The sequence below is a fragment of the Melanotaenia boesemani genome, chromosome 5 (genome assembly GCF_017639745.1).
Source record: "Melanotaenia boesemani isolate fMelBoe1 chromosome 5, fMelBoe1.pri, whole genome shotgun sequence".
Lineage (NCBI taxonomy): Eukaryota > Metazoa > Chordata > Actinopteri > Atheriniformes > Melanotaeniidae > Melanotaenia > Melanotaenia boesemani.
In genome coordinates this window covers 12,538,228-12,551,291 of record NC_055686.1, presented here as the reverse complement: position 1 = coordinate 12,551,291, position 13,064 = coordinate 12,538,228, and the positions used below count along the sequence as shown (strand labels likewise).

At 37.9% G+C, this 13,064-nt stretch overlaps 1 protein-coding gene across 8 annotated transcripts in view; it reads right to left on the bottom strand.

Moving 5' to 3' along the window:
* dysf (dysferlin, limb girdle muscular dystrophy 2B (autosomal recessive)) overlaps positions 1 to 13,064 on the bottom strand; it is a 104,362-nt gene that overhangs the window by 29,619 nt on the left and 61,679 nt on the right. For 7 of the 8 annotated variants that reach the window (XM_041984991.1, XM_041984992.1, XM_041984996.1 and 4 more), the window contains one exon: positions 5,185 to 5,283. In XM_041984991.1, coding sequence (XP_041840925.1) covers positions 5,185 to 5,283 — 99 coding nt within the window. Of the gene's footprint in view, positions 1 to 5,184; positions 5,284 to 9,085; positions 9,098 to 13,064 lie in introns of all 8 variants that reach the window. The other variant, XM_041984990.1, reaches the window with a different exon arrangement.

The following is a 13,064-nucleotide window of genomic DNA, read 5'->3' as shown; positions in this document are numbered from 1 at the left end:
AAATGCAATGACTTAACTTTAAGAAAGCTTTACAAAAACAAATGCCTGCAAACCACAATGAACTGGAGCAACGTTGGAAAGAAGACTGTGCCAAACATTCTTCATAATGATGAATAAATCTGAGAACTATCATCCATCCATCAATTTTCTACACTAGTTTAATCCAAGTCAGGGTTGCAAGGGAGTTGAAGCCTATCCCAGCTGCCCATCAGGCAGGAGGCGAGGTACAACCTGGGCAGGTCACAAGTCCATCACAGGGCCCACACAGAGACGAGAATCATGCACACACAGAGAAAACATGCAAACTCAACACAGGAAGAGGTTTAAAGCAGCTTCTTGCTGTGAGGCAATGGTGCTCTAAGTCAGTAGTTCCCATACTGGGGTCCGGGGCCACCGAGGGGGTCTCCAAAAGAGCACAGGGGTCCTCAAGTCTTTGAACATTCAGAGCCATCTTTATGAATGTCCACATACTGTCTCTATTTTAAGAAAAAAGGTAAGACTATATGTTGTTAATTTCACTTTGGCTTTATTGAAGGACAGGACTCAACCAGAACACATTGTTTATGGTCAGAATCTCATTTTTGAAAGCATAAAACCAAGCATGGTTTCAGCACGGGTGCGGCAGGGGGTCCACGGCTTTTTAGTTTTTGCATGAATGGGGTCCTCAAGGGAAATAGGTTGGGAACAACTGCTCTAAGTTGTTGCTGTTAAAGGTGGGTCTACAAGCTGTTAAGTTTTTGTACACTGCTTCTGCATTTTGGCGTAGTTTATGCTAAATAAATAAGTACATAGAGCAGAATGTCATTATGTTCTTATTCATCTGAGGTTGTATTTACCTAAATTTGAGACCTGATCAAGACTAAATGTAGAACCTCTGATTGAGATACAAGTTCTTTTCTTCCAGGGCATCCTGGTCAAGATGGCAGCATTAAGAAAATGAGTTGTGTTTTCTTTCTCATAACACTATCTGTACAATGCAAACCTCAGTATTACTCAGGATGTGATCATTGAAAGCAAAAGTGGGAACATTGGGGGTGGAATCAGTAACAGAAAGGTGAGGAAAAATGGCAGTGACGAAGTCGGGGATGAGAGAAAAGTTAGGTTTAAGAGAGTTTTTATCAGGTCAAGACAGGCCTGGAGATGACATCTCTGCTGATATTTATGGTTTAAAAACACTTAAACAACAGTGGGGATCAGAGGAGGTATACAAAGGTATACAAAGACTAAAAAGGTGGCTGCATAGGTTCAGAAGAAGCTAAAGACAGCTGGAAAGGTTGGAAATACTGTCTCATTACCCTGCCACAGTAGCAGCTCAGAGCAAAGGGCTTCTCAAACAAACTAGAGGAACATGAGGAGGGAGGGAATAAATAAAAAGGAGGCGCTGGCATGGATTAAGTGGAGGCGGAGGAGCGAGGAGGGGGAGGGAGTGAGGCAAAGCAACGAAAGCATCTGTGGCTCGGTGGTCGTTTTGCTCGTTTCCATCAAGATGTCATGTGAATTTAGAGCGAAGGTTTTGACATGTAGCAAAAACTCAAAAGGCGACTTCAGAGTCTTTCCATCAGCCAGAGTGAAACCATTTAATAAGTTTCCTGAATAATAATAAAAAAAAACACCCACCACAAAACTGGAAGGAGCCTTTCAAGAGTCATTAACTATTGGGCAAGCACTTATTGTTCTCTGTTGTGCCATTTTATTTTACCCATAATTCAATGTTTCATCTGAAGGAAAAGACAAAGAAATGTTCTTTTATACCGAACATTGATGTCATGGTGTTTAAGGAAGGGTTCACAAAGTCAAAGGCTAATGTTGAAATACCCTGCCATGAGAATGATCTGTGATTTGACCAATTTGTTCTTTTAGTTCTCCTAAAATTTGTTCTGAATATGTTTTAATGTAATAACAGATTATAAAATCTGTTACTTCAAACGTATTTTTCACACCAACAAAATAATAATACCACAGCTCTTTTTGGATATACTTCTGTAAGTCAGGATATGTGCAGAAAACGAGTATTATAGTTGACAATCAACCAAAAGTGGTCCTATAGGAGTGAGGAGACACAAAAAGTGGAAAGCTGATATGAAAAAGCTTTAAGGGAAAAGGTTAGAAGTCATTAAAAAGCAAAAATTCAAACATGATCAGTAATTTGTTTGGATATCAAAAAAGAAGTTTGACGTGTCTTTTGAGTCCCAGTGGAAGAAAGGTCGCTGCACGGACCAAGAGAATTGGGATTGGAGCTGAACAGAGCGTGGGTGATGGCAGGAGAGAAAGAGGCTCCTGGGATGGTGGCAGACCCCGAAAGAACAAGACTAAAGATAGACGTTAACGACGATTCTCGAAGGCCTGTTTCAGACGTTGCTGACATCAGTGAGCAGCCTTTTTCCCTGAATCGTCCCAATGCTACGATCTGAACGGCAAATTTAGCCCCGGATGAATCATCGGAGCAGTTTGGAAAACGGACGGAATGTCACGGCTCCGGGATCTCAAGACAGAGCATGAGAAGAAAAGAGGAGGAGGAGAAGGAAGAAGGGAAAGATTGACAGAGGGAACAGGCAAGAGGGTGGAAATGTGATTTAAAAGGTGACGATTGGGCAACAAACAAAAAAGAAACTGGAACCAAGAGTCACGCCATCTTCATCTTTCTGCTGCTTTTCTTAAACTTTTTAAAGTCAAAATTTAGGCCTTTGTTTATGTCTGTGGATACACAAGCAGTAGAAATATTTGTTTTATTCACATAAATGGATTTCTAAGTGAAACCGAAATCTACAACATGAGTAAAGAAATATATAGAAAGAATAAATGTGATGGATTCAAGCAACAGTGAGTCACGTTTTTGTGCCATAAACTGCACCAATCACAAAACTAATGACTGGAAAATGTTACACATCCATAGAAAGAAAACCTCCCTTTCAGTTCTGAATGTATAATCAGCATCGGAGCAATCAGAGGCCGTCCTCATGAACATGCTGAGAAAATGCTCAGTGCACTGAAAGGATTCTGAACTTCTGAGTGATTTAGGAAACTTTCAAGGCAGTTATGAGGCAGTAAAAAAGACTTTCACCTCAGCGAGGAGGTTAACTGTGCTGCTGGGTATGACGTATTTACTGTTGTTGAATGGAGAGAGGCCGTTCTTGCTTAATTATCTGTGTTTTGCCCATTTAATTGGACTGCGGTCCCTGTCCCAGTTTTTAACATCGTGTCCAACACGGCTACAATAGGTGGAAAGATGCCTCTTTTTATGTTCTTTGTAACCAAAACTGACAAACTGGTGGCAAATTAGTATCACTTTGAACTTTGAATTTGATATTGTAATAGTTCTGTTCATTGTGTTCGTATAGTATGATCTACTTTTATTCTTTTCCTTTTTTTTCTTAAACCAAATTAGATGAAAATATGGATAAAATACTGGGATAGGAATGACAAAGCATCTATCCATTTTAATTAAAACTCAAGATATAGACGCAAGAAAAATTAATCTCCAGACCACGTAAACTGGATCGGACTCTACAAGATCCAATTTACTATTAATACAGTTATACCAACACATGTTTTATTTGTCATTTAAATTCCCTTTAATCATAAATACTGACAAATGCTTTACAAGAAATAACTATCAATAAGCTTTATAAATCCTTTACATAAAAGATCATTCATGTAAACAAAAATGAACCTTTTTGAAAACTATTTAGCCTGTTAAACTCTTCTCAGCTCTAATTTTTCAGTGCTTAAAGACCCAATAAATAGAGAAGTGATACAGCTTCTAACCACATTATCTGGCTGCATCTTTCCGACTGAAACGTTCAAGCCTTTAGTGGGACTTAGATGCAAATGTATTAATTAGTAAATTTGATATTTTAATTCCAAATATTTTCAGAAAAGAATTCATCAAGAGTTCTTTTCTAATTAGAAAAAAAAGACAACTTGTTTATTGTGTCCACTCTGATATTTTTCATAATCAAAAGATGGCAACTACTGAATTCTCATCAAATTATTTCTGTTATTTGGATATTTCATTCACGTGGAATTGACATTAGTTTTTAAAGCAGGTATCAAAGTGACTAAATGGGTGTCATCAAAAATCTGCTATATGACAATATTTTAAACATATATCCTTAGTCAAACATTTAAAAAAGAAAATTAGCAGGTCACACCTGGTGCATCCAATCAGTTCTGGCCCCTGTACTGTGGTTGAATGAGGTCAGTGAGCTGGTGGAGCTACGGTGGTAATTAGTTAAGGTATGTCAAGGTAAACTTGATTTTTTTCTGCACCATTTTATCAATATGCAGATTATTTGTCCATATTGAAAAAAAATAGAGAGACACTTAACTTGGGTTTTATCAAAGAACAGGATTTAGCCATAATGCATCATTTATGGTGAGATGTTAGCTAATGAAAGCATAAAACTAAGCATGGTTTCAGCACGGGGCAGGGCGGGGGGGTCCGAGAGTTTTTGGTAGTTGCATGAAGGGAATCTCCAAGATAAACAGGTCTGGAACAAGTGTCCTAGAGCACCAGCTCCAGCATCTTTAGATGCCAACAGCAAATACAGCAAATGTTATTCTGGAAGGTTATGATTGAGTCTTAAAGGCTTTAGTGGTTGGAGGGAAAGTGAAGGAAATCCACATTACTTAAAAGACTTATTTTTTAGAAAGTTTTGTAAAGTTACTTTTAATTTTTCTTTTTTTCTTTCAGGTACACTCACATCTCACATTTAGGAAAAGGTTTGGATGGGTTTCCCCTTCATCAGTTTATCATACTTCGGGGAAAAGAAGAGCAACTCAGTATAAATATAATTTCCTCCAGAATTTAGACTTTCAACTCAACAAACTGCCTGAGAATTTCATTATAAAAACTGAATGTACCAAAAAGCTTAAAGTTGAACCTGATTTTTAATTCCCTTTAAAGACGATCTGATTGTGTTTAGCTGGTATTGGCTTTAAGTCTTTTCAATTAAAATTTTGAGAACGTATCACATTACTTAAACATCTTTTAACCCTGTAATCAACAAATTAAGTCAACATTTTATTTATTATTATAACCATTACCACAACTACTAACTTTATAAATTTAACTCAGTCTACTGAACTTTCACCTTAAAATACACAATCAGCCCCATAACATTTACACCCAGCACACTGAATCTGGCATTTAAGCCTTTTCTTGATTAATTTCATACATCCTACCATCAGAGTGTCGAAGCCTCTCTCCAGATAGGTTCCACACTTGTTCTTCTCTCCAGTGGATGCGTAAAACTTACTCCACCAATCCATGGATTCTTCTGCCTGTAAATATAAATAAAATAAAAATAAATATAATAAAATGAAAACAAATTTTAAAGTGTTTCTCCAGTGTAATGAAAGTTGACTTTAATTTTTAAAAGGTCTTTCCCCCAAATTAATGAATTTTTGTTTGCTTTTTCTGTTTAGCACCTTAAAAATTTGTTTGACCATTTGCATTAAATGTATTTTTTTAAATTTGGTATTTATTGACTTGTGACTGAAGTGACAAAATTGACTTCAGGCATTCTCCCAACGAATCATCTCTGCCCACTGAAGTGGATATTACATCATTATTAGTCAGATTTTTCCTTAGAGCTGAACTCCTTTAACAACCTCTGACCTTTCAAACCCACTCAAAGTTTCGTACTGATGCCAGTTTGCAGACTGGTTCACCAACGGGGTCAGGAATAACCTACTTTTCATGATTTTTTCCAGTGATCACATACTAAGATGGAGTTGGCCAACTCACGTCAACACAAGTAAAAATTGTCTCTGGTGGCTCCATGGCATTAAGGTCATGGTTTAAGGGCGTTCTGAGGTAATGGAAATGGGCACCACTGCAATAAAAAAGAGGCACAAAGTGGGCAAAACCCGACGTGTACATGAGAGGACCCATGCTACTTCTTATTCCACTTAAATCAAGAATAATGGGGGGGAGGGGGGTCTCCATCAAAACAAATTGACTTTTCTATCTCTGTATGTTTATGAGAACAGTGTGTGTGGGCAGCATCACTGATGAGAAGCAGAAGTTGTCTCAGTGGATTACAAGCTCTCTAAAGTGAATGTTTGACCTGCTCAGGATCTGATGTGGTTTTTATAACTCAGGGAATGAGGAGATATATTCTTTTAACAGTGTCACTCAAGTCTGAAATCCTAGTTTTGAGGCATCAAATCAATTCCAAGTCATAAAGTTTGGGTTTTCAGTTCCACAAGTATTTAATAATGCATCAAGGTGAATCAAAGCAATGGCCTTGTAGTGAATTTGCAGCAATGAGGAAAGCAATAATTACTTTGAAATGAGTTTCATGTTTTTAATATCGTAAAGTTTCTGTACCTGGACAGTCGATCAAGAGGCAGAAACCAAGTATGAACTTTCTCTCTTATTCTCTTATTTACTGAAGTATTTAATCTTTAAAAGAAACAACTAAAATCTATGAAAGTTTATTAGTAGAAACCATCTAAATATGTGCAGTTATCTCCACTATCATAATAATTTCCCTCATGTCGTCTCACAGTCCTACCTGTACACACCCATAATTATTTTAACACTGCAGAAAACCTATTTCCTTATGCTTCGTAGACGAGCAAGGTTTATTGGCTATCATCATGAAGGTAATTAGTATTCTATTATATGCTGTTCGATTTTTTTTTTTTTTTTTTTTCTGATTTTAGTGAAAATTTATTGATGATTTAGTGGCAAATTTAGTGTACACACTTTGGCCAACTAATAATATTCCCCATGCTGTTTCCTTGTTTATAAAATAAGATAAACCCAGGGTTGTCTTTTTCTTTTGTACAATGGAGTCAACAGTAACATTTCTGCCAATTTGAGTAAAATCTTCTGGCTCTTCATTCGTCACACCTTGTCTGTTACAGACTGCTTTGAAAATGTCTAAATTCCCTCCAACATCATAACCACTCAAATGTCTTGGAGAAAAGCGATCTCAGAGCACTGCTGCCGCCGCTGCTGCTTGTTGCATCCCGTGTGTTCAGGTTCACCTGTGTGAGTTTCGCAATGAATGAGTTTCGCCTGTTGCTGTCGTTGGTCGCCTCCCATGTGTCGAGCCCATAAGACTGAAGTTTTTATATAGTTGAATCTGATTTGGGTGACCCTTTAAGCCTCCCGTTACTCACGCTGCAATAGGCTTATGGTAGAATCATACCGGGCGCGTGTGCGCCACGTTAGGGCTGCACCATAGTTTTGTTCCGACTTGCATGGCGTGGCATTTTATACCGGGAGCGTGTCAGGTGTGGAGCACCTGCGAGTGCAGTCCACCTAACAGGATCCGCGAGATCGCAAAATCACAACAGAAGTGGAGATTCTTGAGATCCTCCACTTCCAAGATAAACGTCTCGTCGTTTATGATGACAAAAAATAAATAAATAAATAAAAATAAAAAACACTAAGACCGCCTTACCGGTTAAAGACGTAATGTTTTCATGGTTCAGCAGCGCAAATCTGCACGATGCTTTTATTTTGGAAAAATACTGGAAGCTTTTATACTGCTCCCGTGTCTGATTTCCTGTCTGTCCCTGTCTGAACTGCGGAATTGATGCATTCTGGGTGCGTAGAGCGTCAAAAATAAGACTCAGCCGAGACAACGCGTCTCTGGGACGCCTCTGTTACGTGCTGCAGCGCAAACGGTATAAAATAAATCATTGACTAAAAGGGCCGCGGCACAGCCGTAACGTGACGCACATGCACCCGGTATGATTCCTCCACTATGAACAGAGTTATTAGGCTATAAGCTGAACTAATGTGGATCATATAGAAAGTTTAAATTGATTACAATTGGACTGTATCTTTACAACTACTTACTTTTTTTTTAGATGGTTTTTACCGTGATTTGGCTGCATACACATAAAGCTGAACTCAATTAAATCGAATTAGTGTCAAACTGGTCGATGGTTTTATTCACACCCAAAATCCAATTCTTCCTACTTATAAGCATAAGTAGTAACGTAAAGCCTGACAAGGTGTGGAAAGTAGACATTGTAATATTGGAATTTAAGCTGCATCGATGTAGGAAGCAGAAGAATAGCATAACATAAGTTTTTGAGATTTTTATCTACAGTGCAAAACATGCAAAAAGCTCCAGAAAGATGACTGTTGGTCCCTGCTCGTGCTGCATTGTATTCACACTTTGATGCAGTGTCCACTACATTATACACATATTTAAAGGCTGTTTTTTTTTTACAATATACATAGGTGAGGATAGTATATTTGCATATTAGCCTCTTCAGCAGACATAAGTGAGTCTCACCTGAAGAATAAACAAATACAAATATTTTAACATTTCCTATAAACACACATTGTAATTACCAAGTTTGCCTCAGTAATATATATAGCTGATACAGCTATATTTTAATAGAATATATACAAATATGACATTATAAATATTTCTACAGAATAGCTAAAAACAAGAAATAAATAAAAAGTCAAGATTAAAAAATAAAGCATCACTGTACATATAGCATCAGTAAAATTTTGTATGTTAAATATTGTGGCACTGTTTTTTGTTTTAATTATAAATCAATAAAAACAGATTAATATTTAGCTACTATTTGAAAATTTTCTTTAAAACGGTTCTTAATATATTACTATTTTCCTTCTTGAAAAGAAAGACAAATGAGTCTATTTCTCAATATTGGTTCAATCTAAATAATTATTGCCTTTTTTACTTATTTAGATCCATAAAACCACACTGGAAAATAAGGACCAGGTTATTGGGAATGTTATGGAAAAGTCAAAGTGTTGGAGAGTTAATATAATAGCCATCAGACTCAAAGTTGCAAATAATAAACCTGACATGGATGTGCTCTTTAGAAAGAAAGAGGTGAACCTCTGATTATCAATTAACAAACTTCATATCCACCAATTTTTCTTTAAGAAAAAAATATCTTTGTTTTGTTTGTTCACTCTGGCTTTATGCTTCAAAATGATGTCATATGTCAGATTTCAGTGTCACATACAAAAAAGACATCAACATAAATCTGAACAGACTGGTGCTGAATTACAACCCTCGACCTTTAAAATATTTGCAATATTCTTTTTTCTCGTAAGACAGCATGCTCACAGACTTACCCACTGTAACATCTAGTGTCCGCGTTAACAGTGAAAGACAAGAATTAAGCATCATGATGTGCTGCACACTCAGTCAAACGCTGACAGCATGTAGCCACATATTAAAATAACACACTTTAAGCAGCTTTTCAGCACTTTTCTCACAATTTAATTCACATTAAACACCAAAGGTTTCACTCCAAAATGAAACATGCACCATTAAAGAAAAAAAGAAATAATCCCTCTATGACAAAATGACTGCTGGCATGAAGGCCTAAGCTGTTAAAGTCTTACTATTACAGCTATGAGTCACTTTGAGGTCTTACAATGTCGTTCTGTTTTGAGGCTGAAACATACCTCTTTGTTTTGAAATGTTGAGGTTTGGATGGGAGTCAGTTTGATTCCTATGATGTGATTCTTGGGACGACGTGCGACCCATTTGAATGAAACCCTTGTTATGAGCTCTTATCAAGTGTGACGCTGCCTCATGCACCACTTTAGCAAAAGTCTGCTCACGTTGGCAACGCTGACTACTGGTAATATGATTATTTTCCTGCAAGAGCTTAGTCTTTTTAATGATTTTGTCTATGTGGAAACAACAGTCAAGACAAACAGGGGAGGGGGGCAGATCCTACATGCTGTCCCAATACACACACGCAAATGTACGGTTCAGTGTGACACGTCGCCGCCCTGCAACCTTCAACCCTCCGAGGAACACTCGATCTTAAAACACACTGGTGACGCATGCTCCGCTTTTTCCTTTGTGTGCATTTAGGCATAAATGTACAACAAAAGTGCCCTTATGGCAGTCAGTTTGTGTGGAATCCCCTTTTTCCTACTTCCCACAGACTCAGAGACACACACACAATTACTCAGAGACACACACACACACAAAGAGGGAAGGGAAGCTATGGAATTCCTCATTTTTCCAAAGTGGCAGCATGGCATGGAAAGAGCAGCACGTGGCATTAAACACACACACATGCATGGCGCTCTGTGTCTGAGGCGTGAAGTGTCTGCTGTGTGTTAATGTGCCCTCTGTGTACAGCCAGTGCCAAGCATTGATGACAGGGGCGCCAGAAAGTGTGTGCGCGCCCACCAGTGTGTCAGGGTGTGTTCGCTCAAGTCCACAATTCCTGATTCAGACAGATTAAGGCCGTCGGTGGAGCGTTCCAGGCTGCAACATGTATTAAGCATGTACCCTGGAGATCGAGCACACACACACACACACACACACACATACACCGCCTGCAGTGGTCTGTTCTGGGTGTCAGTGCGGTTTGCAGCCTATCATTACGCCCTGCAGGGAAAGCCAGGCTAACCAAACCGGACTGGTACTGCCAAGAGCTCTGAGAGCAAAGAGACTGGATTTACATAAGAGTTCTGACTGCTTCATTAAAGCTTTTTATGGGGAAACCCCGTCCACAGCAGGGTCAGAGGTCACAGCAGCAGGACTGGAGTTAGAAGAGCTGGCTTTAAAAAGTTCACACATAAATAACGGAGTGCTTAGAAGCATTCTGTGGTCCAGATAGATCGCCATAAATATTTTGTAAAAAGAAAATACAAAGAACAAACCTATCTAAAGAAAATGTAGAAAGTTTTCTGAAATGCAACAAAAACTTGAAAATTTATGTTTGAATCATTATTTAAGATTTAAGTTTCAATGTTCTTAACTTTATTCAATCCTGAAAATGTAAACAAAATGTAGACTTTGGTGCCATTATTGCACACAAACCCACCAAGGTTGTCTAATATGAATGTTTAAAGGCATCATTTTTACTTTAAATGACACTTTTTTAATGTTAATGGCAACTGAATATTGACTTTGTTTCACATTTTCTGTTCATTTCCATTCCTGCTGAACACAAGATTTTTAGCTGCTCAGCAGTCCATTGATACCTTTACTTTACCTTTACTCAATAATATATTAAACATAATCCTTTAAAGTCTTGCTATAGGAAATTCTCCTTTTTTATTTATTTATTTTTTAATGATCAATTTGGCTAAACATGTTGAGCCATGACCCACCCTTGCTTAGGAAGACTAAGCCTTTGGTGGATGTTCTTGTTATATCCAGTGTGATGCTCTGTGTGTTTTAAAAAGCTGATCAGGGCTGCAGGTGAGCTAGTTAAACACACAATGTGTCTTTAAAGAAGCAGAAATGTGGATTGAACTGACCACAGAGCACATCTCATATATTTCTTGATGCAACAGCAGGTTGTGCTGAGTCAAATAATTTTTTTTTTATTAAGTACTATGCATGGGGTTCGAACCTTGAGGGTGGTGGCCTTTCTGTGTGGAGTTTGCATGTTCTCCCCGTGTATGCGTGGGTTCTCTCCGGGTTCTCCGGCTTCCTCCCACCGTCCAAAGACATGCATGTTAGGTTAATTGGACACTCTAAAATTCTCCCTAGGAGTGAGTGAGCGTGTGAATAGTTGTTTGTCTCTATCTGTGTTGGCCGTGCGACAGACTGGTGACCTGTCCATGGTTTACCCTGCCTCTCACCTGTTAAAATGCTGGGATAGGCTCCAGTTCACCCGCGACCCGAAATGGAATAAGCGGTCATGATAATGGATGGATGGATGGATGGAAGTACTATGCAACTAAATTAGTCACATAATACTGTGACAGTATTTCATGCAGTGCAGCCAGATCTCAAATGCTGTAACAACAACACTAGTTTTCGTCATTGATCTTTAATTTTCTCAAATTTTCACAGAATTATTCTTGTTCAGAGTTGTTTAAATTTTGCATTAAGAATAAGAAAACATATTTGTTAGCTGTTGTTGTATTTAAACAATGTTCTATCAGCACACAGACAATGACATCTCATAGAAACAGTATTTAACAGTCAAAATGAGATTGGGTTTTTCCTCGGAGTTGGGGCCTTCACTGCCTGGCCTTGTTAAATGGTTATGATTTTTTTGAGTATTGAGATGATCCCCACAAATGGCTCTGTACTAACCCTAACTAATATGTACCCAACCCCAGATATGTAGTAGAGGACGGACGGACGGATGGATGGATGGTGACTATTCAGCCAAAAATCTAGTCTCATTTTCTTTGACCCCGTTCAGAATCTCCAAAACAAACTAGTTAATGTGAAGAAATAGAACCAGCAAGACTGACTGTATTTGCCATTTGCTCCACTGTGGTTTCAATGCAGAGCACCAAACTTCAAGTAAAAATCTGTGGCATTTTCACATAAACAAACGTCTTCTTTGCCATCAGTGACTGACATTAGACAGAAGTGACTCAATCTAGAGCTGCTTCCTGAATGCTTTTCCATTTACCGCTTTACTCGCAGGCATCATTCATGGTAGCGCTTTTCTTTGAAAACCATTCTGACGTGCAGGAAATGATGCGTACCAGATTTTGTGGCTACTGGTGAATAAACAAAATAAAAAGAAATTGGTAGTTAGTGGTGATGGACTTCATTCCATTATGGAAACATCACCACAGTAAAAAGATGGTGAGCAGCGTTTACTTCTTCTGAAAGATTTCTATTTTCCATGTAAGTATGTGATGATTTACACATAAAAAGTCAATCTTAAACATTTTCAGCATAGAGTTGGGCTTGCAAAAGTGGGGATTTCTCATCACAAAGAAATCGTCCGAATTTCCGTATCAGTGTGCAGAAAGTTGAATGATTTTAAGTTTAAATACCTCAAGCTCTTTCTTTCCATTGTTCCTGTGATTTTTAACTCCAGTTAGTCCAAAAGCCCCAATAACCAATAAGAAAAAGTACAATAATCTACAAGATAGGAGCTTATTTATTTTATTGTACAGTTTACTTGAGTGACTTGAAAGGTGCTTTTTAATAAAATGTATTATTATTATTATTATTTTGATTATCATGTCCCATTTTTTCCTTATAATTTCATTAGACTAATAAGTTTAGCTGCTTCAGTGGGAATAAATATGTTTAACATTTAGCTTTGATTAAATGTCACACAACATTTTATGTACTCTGATCTGATATTTTGGTTACTTTGTAGCA